The sequence below is a fragment of the Apostichopus japonicus genome, chromosome 16 (genome assembly GCF_037975245.1).
Source record: "Apostichopus japonicus isolate 1M-3 chromosome 16, ASM3797524v1, whole genome shotgun sequence".
Lineage (NCBI taxonomy): Eukaryota > Metazoa > Echinodermata > Holothuroidea > Aspidochirotida > Stichopodidae > Apostichopus > Apostichopus japonicus.
This window is the reverse complement of record NC_092576.1, coordinates 26814795-26833540: the sequence shown is the minus strand read 5'-3', so window position 1 is coordinate 26833540 and position 18746 is coordinate 26814795. Positions and strand designations below refer to the sequence as shown.

Below are 18746 nucleotides of genomic sequence, written 5' to 3'. Positions count from 1 at the left end.
CAGTTACGTATTCGACAATGGTATCGACGTAACACCTATGGCAAGGCAAAAGCTTTCTTACAAGATGATCAACATTTGGTCGTGGTAAGAGGTTCATCTATTGGTCATATACTCTAATGAATATTTAGAAGGATACCATAATGCATCTTTTCCGGTCCGAATAGTTCTTGACCAACTAAAATGACCACTACTTCATCAGTTTCTAAATTAATGTAACGGGACCTGAAAAAAAATCACTATAGGCCCTTATCAAGACTAGCACGCCTTGGACCACCTAACCAATAGGTCATAGGAATTCTTAACACATTGTAGAAGGATACCATAATGCGTCTTGACCGGTCCAAAGCGTGCTTGACCAATTAAAATGACCACTAAATCAACAATTTTTTAAATAAATGTTACAGGAACTGAAATAAAAAACATTTGGGCCCTAATCAAAACCAGCACGCCTTGGACCACCCAACCAATGGTTAACATGAACTCTTAAGTCATTGTAGAAGGGTACCATAATGCGTCTTGCCCGGTCCAAAGCGTGCTTGACCAATTTAAATGACCATTAAATCATTACTTTTTTAATGCGTGAAAAGGGACCACGAAAAAGCTTTGGGCCCTAATCCATGCAGCACGCCTTGGATCACCAAACCGATGGTTAACATGAACTCTAAGGACATTGTAGAAGGGTACCATAATGCGTCTTGCCCGGTCCAAAGCGTGCTTGACCAATTAAAATGACCACTAAATAATTACTCCTTTATTGAGTGTAACGGGACCAATAAAAAGCTTTGGGCCCCAATCCATGCAGCACGCATTGGACCACCAAACCGATGGTTAACATGAACTCTAGGGACATTGTAGAAGGGTACCATAATGCGTCTTGCCCGGTCCAAAGCGTGCTTGACCAATTTAAATGACCATTCAATCATTACTTCTTTATTGATTGTAACGGGACCACAAAAAAAGCTTTGGGCCCTAATCCATGCAGCACGCCTTGGACCACCAAACCGATGGTTAACATGAACTCTAAGGACATTGTAGAAGGGTACCATAATGCGTCTTGCCCGGTTCAAAGCGTGCTTGACCAATTAAAATGACCACTAAATAATTACTTCTTTATTGAGTGTAACGGGACCACAAAAAAGCTTTGGGCCCTAATCCATGCAGCACGCCTTGGACCACCAAACCGATGGTTAACATGAACTCTAGGGACATTGTAGAAGGGTACCATAATGCGTCTTGCCCGGTCCAAAGCGTGCTTGACCAATTTAAATGACCATTAAATCATTACTTTTTTAATGACTGAAAAGGGACCACGAAAAAGCTTTGGGCCCTAATCCATGCAGCACGACTTGGACCACCAAACCGATGGTTAACATGAACTCTAAGGACATTGTAGAAGGGTACCATAATGCGTCTTGCCCGGTCCAAAGCGTGCTTGACCAATTAAAATGACCATTAAATAATTACTTCTTTATTGAGTGTAACGGGACCAATAAAAAGCTTTGGGCCCTAATCCATGCAGCACGCTTTGGACCACCAAACCGATGGTTAACATGAACTCTAAGGACATTGTAGAAGAGTACCATAATGCGTCTTGCCCGGTCCAAAGCGTGCTTGACCAATTAAACTGACCATTAAATCATAACTTCATCATCGAGTGTAACGGGACCACGAAAAAGCTTTGGGCCCTAATCCATGCAGCACGCTTTGGACCACCAAACCGATGGTTAACATGAACTCTAAGGACATTGTAGAAGAGTACCATAATGCGTCTTGCCCGGTCCAAAGCGTGCTTGACCAATTAAATGACCACTAAATAATAACTTCTTTATTGAGTGTAACGGGACCAATAAAAAGCTTTGGGCCCCAATCCATGCAGCACGCATTGGACCACCAAACCGATGGTTAACATGAACTCTAGGGACATTGTAGAAGGGTACCATAATGCGTCTTGACCGGTCCAAAGCGTGCTTGACCAATTAAAATGACCACTAAATAATTACTTCTTTATTGAGTGTAACGGGACCACGAAAAAGCTTTGAGCCCTAATCCATGCAGCACGCCTTGGACCACCAAACCGATGGTTAACATGAACTCTAAGGACATTGTAGAAGGGTACCATAATGCGTCTTGCCCGGTCCAAAGCGTGCTTGACCAATTTAAATGACCACTAAATCATTACTACATCATCGAGTGTAACGGGACCACGAAAAAGCTTTGGGCCCTCATCCATGCAACACGCCTTGGACCACCTAACCAATCGGTAACATGTACTCTAAAGACATTGTAGAATAGTACCATAATGCGTCTTGCCCGGTCCAAAGCGTGCTTGACCAATTTAAATGACCATTAAATCATTACTTCTTCAATGAGTGTAAAGGGACCACGAAAAAGCTTTGGGCCCCAATCAAGACCAGCACGCCTTGGACCACCTAACCAATAGGTCACAGGAAGTCCAAGAACATTGTAGAACGGTACCATGATGCGTCTTGCCCGGTCCAAAGAGTGCTTGACCAATTTAAATGACCACTAAATCATTACTTCGTTAATGAATGTTAATGGACCTGCAAATATGTTTAGGCCCTTGTGAAGACCAGCACGCCTCGGACCACTCAACCAATTGGTCTTATGAATTCTAAGGACATTGTTGAAGAGTTCCATAATGCGTCTTACCCGGTCCAAAGAGTATTTGACCAATACAAACGACTAATGCACAATCATTATCCAGTAGATTCATCAATATCTTCTTTTTTGAATTTCAACTCTACGTCTGTACCAGTGTGGTGATACAAAACAAAAGCAACACCTTTGGCTCGCAAGTTTAATGCTTATTGGTGCTTTACAATCATCAGCATACAAAGTTTCCTTCCCATTCCGGAGAAACACACGCGCACTCTTCTTCTTTTTTTTTTGGGGGGGGGGGGGCCTTAGCGCAACTACATTTTCAGAATGAAGTGATTTCTGTAGACTGGCAACGAACTGAAAACGTTTTTGTTTTAATTATTCGTTTATAGAACTTAATTTTATTTCTTTTATTCATTTCACCCGTCAACCCTTCACATATTTACAGATTTAAAGAACAAAGAAGTGTTCTTGCCTCTCTTCTTGAAAGTGGTTTTGAACGCTTTAACCCCCTTCGTAGATTCTGAAAGATTCCACTGCTACATTCTAGAGCTGACCATGGAGCTATAAACAGACAATCAGTCATCTCGGGTCAAGCGGAGATAAACTGACTTTAATAGTTTATTTAGCAAAATAGTCTTCAAGTGAAATAGGTCTACCCAGACATATATTTTATGCCGAAATCCCTTTCTGATTTATTTACGATCTCCATTAGCCATAGTTGGTAATGAACCATCCAAGTTACCCTATAGTGCCATTCTATGCATTTTGATTTTATCGTGTTCCCATGCATGTGCTTGTTCTTTCTCTTAGCGATTTTTCAATAGAAAGTTTCTCTTGGAGTGTAGAAGGCAGATCCACCATAAGAAGTCTCACTGGGTTTATTCCAACTAAACATAGACCAGAGTTAGTGTGATTTTTTAGTTGGTTTCCTTTCATTCAGTTCTACCTAATTATTAATTATAACGTCCATAATCTAGCCAGGGACGTCGCTAGAGGGGGGTGTGGGGTGTCTCACCCCCCCCCCCCCCAATCTTGGTAAAACTGACGAAAGTTGGAAAATTTTTGTGCGACAGTCGGAATTTCCGACTGTCGCACTCGAATTTTTCCGACTGGCGCACTCGAATTTTCAAATATTCTTGTAGTGACCTAAAATTTTCGGTCAAAATTGACCTTGAATCAGTCATATTTGCTACGATTTCCTTGTCACAATGAGAAATTGTATGTCGCGATCTTTATACTCCACCATACAAAACTTCGTATGATTTTGAATACTCTAAAAAAAAATGCCTAATAGAACTTCTGCACAACATATACTATTAAAACGCTCAATGCTAATCTACGGAAGCTTAAAAATGCCTTCAACATAAGAAAAACTTTGCCCCATAAGGTGAAATTTTTCTGTAAATTGTTTAGATAACAAGATAAAATGTTATCAAAAAAACAGAAAAATGTTGCATTGCTTACTTGCTTTAAATGAGTAATTGAACAATTTTGTGAAAAATGTTTAATTGAAAACTAATCAAATCTCGTCAATTAGTCATTTTTTGCTGCAAAATGTTCATTTGTTTACTTCATTCCATAAGAACAATTGAAAAACTTTTCTGAGAAATGTTTAATTGACAACTTATCTTATCTCGTCAATTGGACATTTTTGGCAAAATGTTCAATTGTTCACTTCATTCCAATTGAGCAATTGAAAAAATTTCTGCAAAATGTTTAATTGACAACTTATCGTATAACGTCAACTCAACATTTTTCTGCAAAATGTTTAATTGTTCACATCATTCCAAATGCTCAGTTGGAATGAAGTGAACAATGTTTTTTTTATTCATGTGAGTGATAAATAGCCCCACCCCCACCCCCAAGAAAATAATATTAAGCCCGCTAGAAAAAAGCACTGTATTTTTGGGTAATTCACTATGTCGTCGAATATAATTTTCGAAAAAAAGTTTCCCCTTTGTTACATTAACATAGCTTTTTTAGTCAGTAGTCTATGTAGCTTATCAAGCAGATAACTTGTACTCAGTTGCTTACTCGCTTAACCAGAGTGATTGATAAGTTTGTAAAGTGAGGGCCAGTGGTACAAATGTACCGAGAAAAGTTTGGAACAAAAGTGCAGTCGCGAAAGATAGGGTGTCTGACTGACACTGACCGTATCGTTGACGAGTATAGTGCGGGGGGGGGGGGGGTACAAGGCAGCAGTCGGAATTTTCTGGCTCCAAAACCCATCCAGTTGGAATTTCAGCCACTAAACCCCCAATCATCATGCATTAGCTACGTCCCTGTATCTAGCTATACAAATTTTACACAATACACAAAACACATTCAATCCATTAGCAGAAGTGCTAGATTTAAGGTCAATTTCGCGTTTGTTAATTTAAGTCAAAAATACACTTTCTAATCACTTACAATTGTATTTAATGTATTAATTCTTCGGTAAATATCAATTAGGCTATATGCTGAGTCAATTATGGAAGTATAGAAGTCAAGAGAAATATTACATGCTTAATATCCACCCCCCCCCCCACCCCTCCCCATTTATTCTCTGATTGGATTGAAATGTACTTGCAGAAGAAAAAATTTCATGCCAAATTACTTTAATCTGGTAGAATTGATACACTTTTACCAATCTATGTGCAAAGATGTTCCATACACTATTACTCAATACTTCATAAGATAAATTTGAAGGAGCGGAATAAAGGACCATGCGTTCTGATTGTAATTGAATGATTCATTCAGGATGTTTCCTAGAAGTTTTCTCTCGTAAAAGAGCGCTTGAACATTAGGCTCGAACTAATTGATACCGATGTACGAGCTGACTGCCTACCGTCATTTAACGTCCATGGTATACCTTTAAAAGGCTGAGAGTTCATATTTATCATAGCGTGATTGCTCCCTTGCGTCGAACCATTAAAATTGATAGATAACTGAAATAATCTGCAGCATGTTGACAGTTTAACTGCTTTTTTGCATTTGTATTCCCAAATGAATGAAATATCGGAATATCTTTCCTTCTACGAATGTCTCTGACCCACGTTAGGAGAGTTAAAGTGATATTGTTCAATGTTTGAATGTTACTGCATGTACCATTAATTCATGGTACTTGGTAGGCCTATATAGGGGATGGTTTATTTCTTTGATTGTTTCTCCGGCTGTAAGCTTCATAAGCTTCATTGGGCTATCATGACAGTGCAAGCCTGCTACAAGCCTGCTACAAGCCTTGCTACGGCCTTGCTACAACCATAGAAAGATGCTGTCGCTTTATGCCATCGTGTTCAAATATCTGCCACATTGCAATTTTTCCCTTTTGATTAGGCTGAAATTTCGTAAGTGATTTGAGTAAGTTAAAGTGTTCTATGCTAACATATCGATGAATTCGGAAGTCATTTAGAGGCTTTTTTAAATTGTAAAAACTTTCCGATAGAATTTGGCCATGTATATAGACATTCTGCCATTAATTGGAATGCACTTAAAACGAGTTCTCTCTTTTTCATTCCTTGAGGGTCCAAAGTGCAATTTGTAATGCTACCGGTTAAAGGCCAAGCTACATGCAGCAATGACTGTTCATAATTTCTTTTGAAATACTTGCAAAAAGAAAAAATAGACTATGAATATGAATGAAGTGTGAGTCATGGAAAAGGTATTGTCTTTTATTGTCTTTGATTTATGGTTAACTAAACTACAGATCGGGCTCGCATACGAGTATATCGCAAGGCGCCCGGAGGCGGCCCTTTTGCTTTTCCTGGGTTTCTGGTCATTCTTTGCGTGGGATGAGAATTAAGGAAAATGAATTCGCAAAGAGGATTTTTGTACAGTTCGGATGAATGGCGTATGGGCCTCACTACCCAAACCACATAGTCCGCTAAAACGGCTCCGAATTTTACAGGCGGCCGCTCCCTCATAAATCAGCAGAAAGAATAAAATCTGCATTTGCGGATGAGGAATAAATGTTGTACAAAGGGAAATATAATGGTCCAGGGATAGTTCTTTGAGAGATACCCACATTACATTATAAAAAGAGGGCGCTATAAGAGTTTACAAATCAGAGCCGGTGTATATATATGTCTATGTACGGCTCCGTTACAAGTAACTACTAAGGAGTAACGGCCGAAGGGGAATACCAAATTGAAAGTGGACTTGGAGAACTGCTGCCTATCAGGTGTGGAAATTTCTGGAAGTAGGCAGTTAGAACAGAGCCAACTTGATATAAATTTGTATATGGGCTCACAGCCCTGATAACTTTGTGCAACTTAACTGCAGCCTATGAAAGTTGAAGGCACTACTATTCCACACACATGGCAATGTTTGCTTGTCTTGTAGCCGGACGTTTGGTATGAACGAACATATAAGGATTAAGGCCTTGGTTAGGCTTTTCCTAGGCTAGCGTTAGCTAGGTGAGCTGCATCCTTCTGTAGGTATTGTACCACAATTAGAGTATTGCAAGTCCGCCTGAAATGTTAACCATGCTCAAAACTTAGATGGTCATGGTGGCAAAAGTTGAATGTGCTTTGATTGCCCAAACTATCATATATCATGTGGTGGGTACCAGGACATGTCAACTACTAGTACTAGCCTATCTATATGGTCTAGGCCTAGCGCCCTTGGAATGTAACTGTGTAAGTCCATGAAAGTATTTAATCGTGGTACGATACCTGTAGGGCTTGACCTACCTTAACGTAGAGCTTAAAATAGGCTAGGCCTCACAAATGTTGACCTGCTATACAAAGTTACACCTACGTTTGGCTTATCCAATGTGTTAAATTATTACATTAGGGGATCATGTCCCATTTCGTTGACGGTTGTTTTATTTTAGACTAGCCTAGGCCTATACCTTTCGATAATAGGTTGGGGTCAAGTTTTGAAATCGCTTAAAGTTAAGATAGGTTAGGGATGTAAAATGCTGTTATCAAAATAATTTGAGAACGACAAAATTACTGCTTTAAATAGCAGCTTAACCTATGATGGGAGATTAAATATAAATAGTAGTGTTTATTAGTTTGCAATCAATTTTCTAATACTGAAGTGTGATCAAGGTGAACCTCCTACCACCATGCCATTGCATGTAGGTTAAGGTGACCAGACGTCCCCGATTTTCGGGGACAGTCCCCGATTACAGTGTGCTGTCCCCGATGAACAAGTGTCCCCGAAAATGTCCCCGATTCGTCAAAATGTTCAAGAATTTCGAAAATATCCCACATCAGTGGCGTAGCTAGGATTTTTTGAGTGGGGGGGCCATGGGGGGGCTGTTCTTTCTTGTGGGGGGCCCGAGGTTACTATCTAAGCGGAGCGCCACCTTGGTTGGCGCGGAGCGTACAGAGAAAATTTGAGATTTAAGCACCCCCCAGATCGCAGGAGATGGCACCGGTGAGGCAAAATAGCAACCAAAAAGATGTGCAACTTTGGTGACAGAAATGCAAAAAAAGTTTTTTTTTCTTTCATGCTGACTGGCCTTGCCAACTCAGCCAGACTTTTAACTTGAGGGAAGTTGGCATCATTTGTCGTTTCAAGGTGTCAAGGCCTTTCTCCCAACTCAAACCCCTGTGGGCTACCGGTAGGTTTGCAGGATATGCCCACATGTGGACTTAAATAGCATTAGAGGAAGGGGATGGAAGACTAACAAGCATCGATGTTTCGGTAATGGTCCACATTGGTGGCTCGGTGCTAGTTAGGCCATTTATTGGGTTTCTTGAGGCAGCTGTCATCAGAATCTGGGTTTTTGTGCCAATCGATGACCGATAACATGTATTGGTATGTAAATTTCTTTTTCATATATCTAGCAACACTCTAAATACAAATGAGTGGATTTCATTCCATTGGAGTGATCACTCGGCGCACTTCAAATTAAGAGTGAAATTTAACTCTATTAGTTAACCCTCACTCCTAATATGAGTGAATATAACTCTATTAGGAGTTAAGATTTACTCCAATGGAGTGGAAATTAACTCTTATACCGGAATGTGCTCAGTGATCAGTGTCTGACTGGTCCAGCCGCGCCTGAACGTAAGGCTATCTAAGCGGAGCGCCATCATCGGTTGGCGCGGAGCGTACAAGAAAATTTTTGGCTTTACAAACCCCCCAGATGGCCGGAAACGGCATTTCCCGAGTATTCTAAGCTGCATGTACCTAGCCTGAAAATATGGATCTCATGTCTGCAATTTCTCAATTGATGAGAAAAAAACAATCTATGAAATATGGTATTACATATCAGATGAGTTGAGATGATACAAAAATCATAATGCCTTTAACCCCCATTCCCTCCCGTTCCGTCACCACTGTTTGATGCAGGGCCGGATCCAGGATTCTGGAAGGGTGAGGGGTTTGCTCTTGAAAAATTCGTTAGCGCATCCTAGCAGCCTACCGCTCTGTAACCTCACCGCCCCAAAAAATTCGAACACCACCTCAATTTTGAAACTTTTCGGTCTGAAAATTGAGATTGTTAGGCATTTTTGGCACGAGTAGCAAGCGTGCACACTATTCATTTGACGGAAAAGACACACCTGGCTGACTTGTGAGGATAACCGCTTTTCTGACGTCCTACATGTTTAAAATTGGCGTTTAATTTAATTATTTTTTTCTCTCTCTTTTTTTTTCTCTCTCTCTTGTTTTTTTGGCCAAGAGCAGGGGGGTCCGGACCCCCTGGACCCCCCTGGATCCGCGCCTGCATATATTTATTTGACTCGAGGCAATATATGAATACCTGATACCTCGGCTCAGTACAAACGGAGCCAATCTTTTGATAGATTGTTGCGCTAGGTGGAAGCACTGAACATATTTTCAGCAGATATTGATATCGCGCAGCACAACAAGGTTCGTGGTGTATGGTCGCAATCGTCGCATCGACCATTGCCATGCCATGCTGTGTGACCATTCTCATGATTACTACAGATATTGTATTATTCTTATTCTGCCAGATGCAGACGAGAAAATTGTGTAACTCTATTTCCCAAATTATTGAACAAAAAATATTAGTGAATCGCAATTATTTTTTTATATTTTTTTACAACATTTTTTTAAGGCATTCCCAGTGGGGGGGCCAGTGGGGGGGCCAGCCGATTTCATGGGGGGCCTCGGCCCCCCCAGGCCCCCCCGTAGCTACGCCACTGTCCCACATTATTAGTAAACTAGTTGTAAAAACAAAATTTAGTCAAATGTGCAGTCGCAGAACGGAACGGAACACAAATTAATGACACAAGCAACTCGCAAGCTCTCAAAGAACCACGTAAATTAAGTGAATTACATCTAAGAAAAAGCTACATTTTTGAAAATAAAATTGATTTAAAAGAAATACTTCTAAGTATCACCATTTTACATCTAAGCACCTTAGGCACTTGAAAATTTTCCAAAGGGGGAGGGTATACCCCCTTAGACCCCTCCCCCATATCAGTCATGCAATAAATGTCCCTGATTCCAGTCAGGAAAGTATGGTCACCTTAATGTAAGTGCTGTTCCCATGAAGGTCGAGTAAAGGGTTGAAGTCATCATTTAATGAGATAGGGGCTGGGGAGAGATGTGAAAGGACTTGTTTATCAAGATATTTTTTTTTCTTTCTAGCCTAGCAGATTTCCTATAGACCCTCCTGATAATCAGTCTGAACAACAAGTGCATTTGTTGGTTACTTGTCATAGAAGGAGGCAAATAACCTATGCAGTCAAGTTGCAATGTCTGTGTGTGTATAGTATACATGTATGTGTGTATTTGACGCCCTAGCTTGTAAACACGATAACTTGTGATATCTGGTTCCCTTTTATTTGGTTTTGACTGTGGATTATTGTTGTTTCCCCTCACTTCCCTGTGATTTGTTTGGTATCAGTCAGCTTCCCTCATTTCCATGTATCCAGATATTAGGAAAGATTAACTGATTTTGAGGTGATGGCAAAATTTTGTTTACTTCCCAGTTCTCTCACATTTTTACACATAACAGCAAACAATATTAATTTTTCCTTACCCTGCTGTGATCTGCAAAGATAAGTTTCCCCAACTTATTATTTTACTTCGAGTCATTTCTGTTTCTGTTAAGTACTCGTTAAAAAGCCCCTCTCGGGTATCACAACGAGGATGTTGTTATGCAGTACAGCAGTGCTTGTAACAATGCGTGGGCAATCTAGTTTTAGACACATCGAGACACTAGGGCTCTCCTTAACGGCTGAGGATTACGTATTCCAGTCTTTTATAGTCCTGGGATAGAAACAATACATCGTTACTTTCAATATTCTGAGAAAAGGAGTTTAGTTACTGTTAGCACGTATATGTATGTTGTTACGCGGGTATACTGCATGATGTTAACTGATAAAACTGGATAGTGTATCCAACAGCATTTGTACAAACTCACGCGAGGGACTTACGATACCATTACACGGTAGATTAGCGCACCTTTCCCGGCTATGAATAGCATTGAATAGAATGATCAAAATTATTCTCCCTCTGTGGTTGTGGTGTATCAAACGCACGGAAAAGTACAATCCTTTATATGGAACGTAATAATCGGTTACAAATAATAGGTAGCGCAATGGATTTTGCCGATGTCGATTATTTACCGATTGTCTGATAATTGGCCTGATGCCGATTGTCTAACCGATTATTGGTCGAACACTAATATTCTCACGTTTGACATGATTCCAGGTACAGACTGACGTTCAACAAGTCGATCCGACGCATTTCGTCTGTCAGATTACGAACCCCGAGACGGTGAACCACGTGGTCATTTTCATGACAGGCTCTTCACCTTTCCCGGATGGTACAGGGGGCGCTGTTCACTTCGGGTTTGCTTCACCGACGGGCATTCACTGGCATTTTGTCGGGTTTATATCAAACGAGAAACCCAGTGCAATATTTAAGATATCTGGACTCAAACAGAGTAAGTATTAACTCTTTACTTGTGTCGAAGTTCTAAATCAGGGATGGTCTGTTTTTTTGAGGTGTTTTTTTTTAGCCAGGCTGTGTGTTTTTACCAGGAGGATTTTTCCCACCTCAAAATTGCCAAAATCCTCCAGTTATATTTACTGTAAGTCACTGCAAATCATGCATAAGTCATTCCAGAAGTGTAAAGAAAACCTCCTACCAAAGATTATTACTGACCTAATATATTAGACATTAGGTTGCATTTACAGCTAAAAAGAGCCGTGAGTCGTAGACATGAAATTTTCCAAAAAGTTCCTTTTATTGAGAGATTTTTTCTTTTCTTAATGTTACACAACAAAAGATACATGAAATTAACTTTGTAGCAGTAATGACATGCGGTGAGTAGCTTACTACCCACGGCAACTTTCATCAACATACAAGGAAAAAAAGGTAACTTCCTGATTGATCCAATCCGGAGTGGTTGGTCGTCAGGACTCTCTTCAGGGTAGTACTATTAACATGGATACATGTAAATATCTTGTTAAAATTTCAAACTTTTCTGCTATGACTTCACTCTTTTAAGAATGATACTAAGCTGATTTAAATTTATGTCCTACAGTACCGTACTGTACTGTACGGTACTGTACAGTACAATAATATGATATTGCTGTACCATATAAACACATGCTTTACATGTTTCTTCGCTATTTCAAGATTTACTATTAAATTCATTTCTCCATCCCTTGTCTACTCATCCCCTTACATCTATCTCTTTTGTGTTCACCGTTCTCATTAACCTGTCTGTATTAAGGCATACATGTATTTGTCCCTTCTGTTACTGTTACTTGTCATTTAGCCTCTGGAGAAGATCCTGCAAGGATCGAAACGTCAGGCCAACTTACTTTTACACATTCTCTTACACAGGCTCTCTAGACTGTAGTGAATAAGCAGTTTGCTAACAGTTTTGTTTAATTTTGATAAATTTTACAGTCTGTTTTCAGGTTTTAATTTGCTCATGTTTCCTTACTTTCCTTTTCCAAGGTCTGATCACCTAAAGATTTGTAGACGCTCACTGTTTTGACATATATGGCAGGGAATAATTGAGTGTTCAAATGTTATATATAGCAGTGTCGAAGGCTATGAAGTTTGTCCGTTATAAAATACTATGCTTCCTGTGTACACAAATCTGCTATGCATACATTTTAGGACATGTATAGCAATTTGACTATTTTGCATAGCATTTTGCAATTGCTCACTGCATACATCTTTCCCTGTGTTTCTTTCTCCCCTTTTCCAACGGTCTGATCGTTTAAAGGGATTTGTAGAAGCTCGTTTCGTTTAACATATATGTAGCAGAGAATAGTTTAGTGTTCAAATGTTATATCAGTTTTGAAGGTGCTGAAGTTTGTCCCGTGTAAAATACTATGCTTCTTGTGTACACAAAACTGCTTTACATCTTAGGACTTGTATAGCAATTTGACCATTTTGCATAGCGTTATAAAATACCATGCTTCCTGTGCACACAAAACTGCTTTGCAGTTGTATAACAATTTGACCATTTTGCATAGCGTTATAAAATACTATGCTTCCTGTGCACACAAACTGCTTTGCAGTTGTATAGTAAGTTGACCATTTTGCGGGTAGCAGTTTGCAATTGCTTACTGCATACTGTACATCTTTCCCTGTGTAATACACAACCGTAACTATTCCACTCTGTGCATGGTTTCATTCCAGACTCGCCGTCGGCGGGACCATCCTTCATGGGATCGATGAATCCACTAGCAGGGAATTCATCACAGATTGGGATCTCCGTGGAACCACTGGATCAGATCGTGCAACAGACACCTGTATCAGCAGCTCAGGTATTAAATATGCCAGACTAATAACAAACAGACAGTACATCTACAATTAAATATTGTAAAATGTGTCAAAGATAATAAAAACACATGCAGTAATTATATACTGTCTAACTTTTTTTCACCCCCAAAAAGTGGGAACCATGGTGGGTAGGGGCACGACAAAAATGAAGAAAGCAAGCAGGCCCTCCAAAAAAAAGAAAAAAATGTTACTTGAATTTAACCCAAGATTTTGGAACCATGGTGGTAGGCAGGAATTGAGGAATAGGTTGGTATGTGTACACCTGTACTGTAATTGTAGAAGGTCTTGGCTAAGATTTCGAATTCATCTTGAAAGTTGAAAGACTTCCTTCTCTAGATGTCACCCTTTCACCATCAATACAGTGCAGTATTTTATGTACAGTATCAGACAAAATATGTGTAGTGTCAAAGGTCGTCGTTAAGGGACAGAGGCTGTTAAAGGGATACTCAAGTGGCAATGGGATACTTGTATGAAAGGAAAATTGTTTTGCCACTGTACGTCAAAAAACTTACTATTTCTTCCTATTTAAGCTAAATATTTTATGAATGTAAGTATATTTTCACCAGATAAATCATCCCTCACTCTGGGAATTGGATCATTTCTCTGTTTGACTGCATGATGTCATCAACAATGTTGTTAAACGATGGACTTCAGCCAACAGAATATCCTTTCAATATTCCGCTAATAATTGCACCTTGTCAAATGCCACCATCTGAACATTGTTGCTATGGCAACAATTTTCTACGTTGCTATGGGAGGCATATATAAGATGTTGTTACATGGCAACAAAGTCATATTCATTAAACATATGTTTTTTTCCTTCCCCTTCAAGGCTTCTCACATGGACAATGTCACTCAGTATACGACGAAGCTTCTGGAGAACTTTTATAATTTCGCCTCATCTTTTGCCATCAACCAATCACAGATGACTCCCCAGCCAAATGTATCTTTCATCCCCTCGACAGTACTAGACCAGTGGTATCAAAGCTTCAAGAGAAAATTACAGCAAGATCCTAACTTCTGGAAAAGATGAGAGAGAATGTGTCAACTCTATAAAGCACTCACTTTTATGATTCTCGCCTCGTCTCAATCCGTCAACTAAACTCACCATGGAGTGTTAGCTCAGTGGTCAACGCCGGTGCCTTTCAATCATAAGGTGATGAGTTCGAGTCACTCCAAGATTAATTGATGTCGTCCAGTTAAAGAGTTGTTGACAATTGACAATTCATAATCATGGACGTTAAATATGTATGTATTTTAGATCCTCCTGCAAGCAGGAACTTGCGAAGAAGCCATCATTGGCTCATCAAAGCCGCAAGCTGACCGAAGTCAGTCTCTTAGATTCATATTTAGTCTCTTAGATTCAGTCTCTTCGATTCATAGGTGTTAGCTCAGTGGTTAACGCCGGTGCCTTCCAATCATAAGGTCCCCGCTTTGAGTTACTCCCAGATTAATGTATGTCGTCCAGTTACAGAGTTGTTGACAATTGACAATTCATAATCATGGACGTATGGCTCCCCTGTCATGTTTCATCCCTTCAGGAAAGAGAGAGGAAAGTGCTGTCAAAAGCTTAGCAGGAGATGATAACAACATCTGAACTCTTGGTGGAAAACAGAAACAAGAAAATGAATACTTTAATACCTTCATTATTGTGAAGCGCACATGAAGCCGTGCCAAACAGATGAAGGGAATCTGAGCTGAGAAGAGCAAAAGGAAACTCAAAGGTGATAGAAGAGAGATTCCAAAGCTGATTTTTAAAGAGCTGTGAATTTGAAAGTCTAGAAAACGGTTTAATTACTCCATCATATGTTGTTTATTTTTCGTCAGCAATTGACGGGGAGATTATGAATATGCTGTAAAGTTTGTTGAGACTTTGTATTATTATTATTATAAGCTAACAGTAAATCTGAAGAAGATAAAAAATTGGCTGGTTACGTCATAGCAGATCTGTAAAATAGCATCTGCTTATCAATTTGGAACTGTGTTGTTGATCACTGTTCTCATGTGTGAGGTTAAAGCAACACACCTTTTGATCTTAGGGTTGTAAGTTTTGGTCCTATCCAGATCATTATTTTGTGTTCTAAGTCACTTAAAGGTCTGCTGTATAGATCCCAACTTTAAACTCACTATCAATAGAAACTTTCTTGAGATTACGTAATTGACCTGCCTTGGTCGTAAAATGACCTCTTTTTACCAATTAGTCTGCAATGCCTGCCACATGTTTTCTTGTATGAGGGTCTTTGTGTGAACGCTGTATCATTAACTAACTGTAATTTTGTTAACATTGTTAGTCCAGGTCTAAGTCCTTGGCATCCGAGTCCTGTTAACATTGGTTTTCCAACTCTAAGGACGGCATCAATGTCCTGTTAACACTGTTAGTCCAACTCTAAGTCCTTGGCATCCAAGTCCTGCTAACATTGTTAGTCCAGCTCCAAGGAAGGCATCCAAGTTTTGTTAACAGTGTTAGCCAAGGTCTAAGTCCTTGGCATCCAAATCCTGCTAGTCCAACTCCAAGGACGGCATCCAAGTTTTGTTAACAGTGTTAGCCAAGGTCTAAGTCCTTGGCATCCAAGTTTTGTTAGCTTTGTAAGTCTTAGTCCTGTACATTTCTTCAGTCCAAGTACCTGACATCTGAGTCCTGTAATTTTCAGTCCGAGAACTTGGTCTGGGACCTCAGGGAAATAAAATGATATTGATTCCTAGTTCGGACTTAAGTACTCAAGCACTACTGTGAAGGTATATCCTTTAATGTAGCAGGTATCATTACAAAATACAAATTTTTCTCTCAAGTTAGATGAAGGGCAATTGACTTTTGAAGAATTATGTTGAAAGATTATTTATGTATTTATACATTGAAAGATTTGATATATGTGATATGTAGCTATTCAAAGCTGAAATATTCTGTAGCTGTAAAACTTTCTTAACATTATCTTCTTTTTTTTAACATACTTCCGGTTTTGCACATGTGTCCTAACTCACTTCTTTGATGATTTATCTTAAAGAGGGTAGTGTCTGTGATATGTGATTCTTGTCTGGGAGAAAAATATATATAAAAATAATAATAAACGGCAGTTATTTTTATGACACTTATGCGACCACAAATGTGGGAGAAGCCCGCAAGGGCTTATGGATTACAACTTACACGTCTGGTGGCTTCCAATGCAACATTTTAACTCAAATTTGGAATCTTTTCAATTTAGAAAGTCATTTCAGATGGGAAAACCGTAGATTGCTCTTAGATGAAAAACCCACCTTACTCTGACCCGGCCGGGAATCGAACCCAAAACCTCCCGATTGCTAAGCCTTATTGCTTCAAATGCCACCGCCTTCATCCACTCAGCCACAACACCGGTATATATATTTCCCATTTATACCAGAAATTACAATCTCATCATTGTGTGCTTCAATGGAGTATGTAACTTGTCAAGAAAATTGTTTTGGTTTATAAAACAAAACCTCATAGTTTATCGATTCATAAAAAATGCAAGAGAGGGAGGTGTATTTCAGCAGGAAACTAGAGCCCTACATGCTGATGCCTGCTCGTAAAGGTATGTTGAAAATAAAAGCAGGGTTGAATGGTCTCCTCTGCCCCCTACCCCACCCCCCCCCCCCCTCCACACACACGCCAGGTGAATGCAATTGAGACAAATTAAGCAGCAAGATCTATTAGAATGCCATTATTAAAATGGAAATCTTACAGATTAATTATCAATTTAATATTTTTCAAGTGTCCTCACTGCCGCAACCCTGCGATTAGATTCCATTATGAAATACAAGGATTTGAAATGTCAAACAAAAAATCTTCATGAACTTACCCTGTTGGTTTATGCAAGTAACAGAAGCTGCTCAAACCGGCAAAGCTGATTTCTCTTTAAGAACCACTCAGAATTCACATTATAATGCTTCAATGTCAGTGTTATGTAAAAAGGATACTAATAAATCAAACATTTTGTTTCTCCATATAACTGTCATCAATTTTGGACCTTCGACAAATCGCTGTACAAACAGTTACTTTTGAAATGAGTCCTTTTCGGTTGAGCGCCCTCTTCTTTCAGCGTACGTTTAAGTGTGGTAATTTTTTTGATTGAGCGCCATCTCTAGACTCCATCGTCCCTCTCGCCCACATTTCTCTCTCTCTCAATCACATGCCACCCTCCCCATCCCCTCCCCCACCCTCCATAACCAGTTCTTGTCACTATGTATAGGATATGACGATGCTTCTACTCCCAAACCGCTTTTATAAATCTCTTATTTATCGGTTCCTGAAACACTTGTCTTTTCATATCGTGTGATGCAGGGTTTCCAAGTCGTAAATGTTGTAGTTAATCGAGAATGTGCAATGTTCGGCCCGACTTCATTCAAGCACTGGAGCGCGGTGTCATTGGTATTTTCCACCATCACTTTTCTACCATTTGTGAACTACTGAGTGACGAAAAATGCCGGCTCTCATAGCAAAACATCTGCACATCATGACACGTAAATTGATGGAGCCGTGAAATGCCAACTTGTCAGCTATCCGGTGATCATGCATAGGTAGCGTTTAGCTAGTGAACACTTCTACCTAGACTTAGAGACCACATTACTTTGGTGATTAAATTTAAATGTGTAAGTCAATGGGGCTTTTAATAGGCGTATGCTACGCCATAATCCGTTCTAAATTTGTATCGTTATCTACCGGTAGTACACCGGTGAAACAAAAAATATTCCAGGTCCGTTAACTACCGAACCATATAGCCTCGCGATTCCATCTTGGGTCGCGACCGACAGTTTTAGAAGCAGTATTCCAAACCTCACGAATTAACCATGCTTCCGATATTCAGATCTTCTAAATACAAAGCAAACTATATTTTTATGAATTTGAGTGTATTTCTTGTAGAATAAGCGACCTCTTCTTGTGTCATTTTCACTTCTTTAATCTCTGTGGATCGGGAAAAATGTTAAGCTTGAATATCACGTCAAGTTTGATTGAATTTTGGAGGTTAATTAAATATTCAAAGAGTTCTATTGTCTGTACCTCCTTTGTAGTGGATAATGAATGATACACATTTTGGAAGTCCATATTTTTTTGTTTTTATAATAATGGGTTAATGGGAAACGAGGAAATACAAACTTAAGAACATTTTGTGCTTGATCAGATTGCTGACACAATTCCCTAAGAATTGGACAAAACATTGCATTGAAATTTCCTGTCAAGTTTACTCATTTTATTGCAATGTACCGTAAAAAAAGCGCGAATCCGAGGGGGGGGGGGGTGGTTGGGGAAGAGGAGGAGGGAGGAGCGACGAGTTAGGAGTGGACACGAACGCCCCTTTCAACCTCTGGCACACATAAAGTCAAAAGCAGTTACTCGCGAAATATTGTTTGTCAGATAGCCCGAATTTAGAACTAACTTATACACTGTAAATATG

At 39.6% G+C, this 18746-nt stretch overlaps 1 protein-coding gene across 1 annotated transcript; it reads left to right on the top strand.

The window, feature by feature from the left end:
* The first annotated feature begins 6703 nt into the window (after positions 1-6703).
* LOC139982102 (protein Hikeshi-like) lies at positions 6704-15842 on the top strand. Its single transcript, XM_071994648.1, has 4 exons — positions 6704-6953; positions 11242-11476; positions 13195-13322; positions 14171-15842. Exons 1-4 carry the CDS (start codon positions 6918-6920, stop codon positions 14369-14371), a joined length of 600 nt encoding a protein of 199 aa, XP_071850749.1. The 5' UTR covers positions 6704-6917; the 3' UTR covers positions 14372-15842.
* Positions 15843-18746: the final 2904 nt, after the last annotated feature.

Bases quoted from the DNA above. Each gene is read 5' to 3' on its own strand.
- LOC139982102 (XM_071994648.1), top strand. From the start codon at position 6,918: ATGGCAATGTTTGCTTGTCTTGTAGCCGGACGTTTG. The intron at 11,477-13,194 runs GTAAGTATTAAC...GTTTCATTCCAG, and splicing joins GATATCTGGACTCAAACAGA to ACTCGCCGTCGGCGGGACCA. The intron at 13,323-14,170 runs GTATTAAATATG...TTCCCCTTCAAG, and splicing joins CACCTGTATCAGCAGCTCAG to GCTTCTCACATGGACAATGT.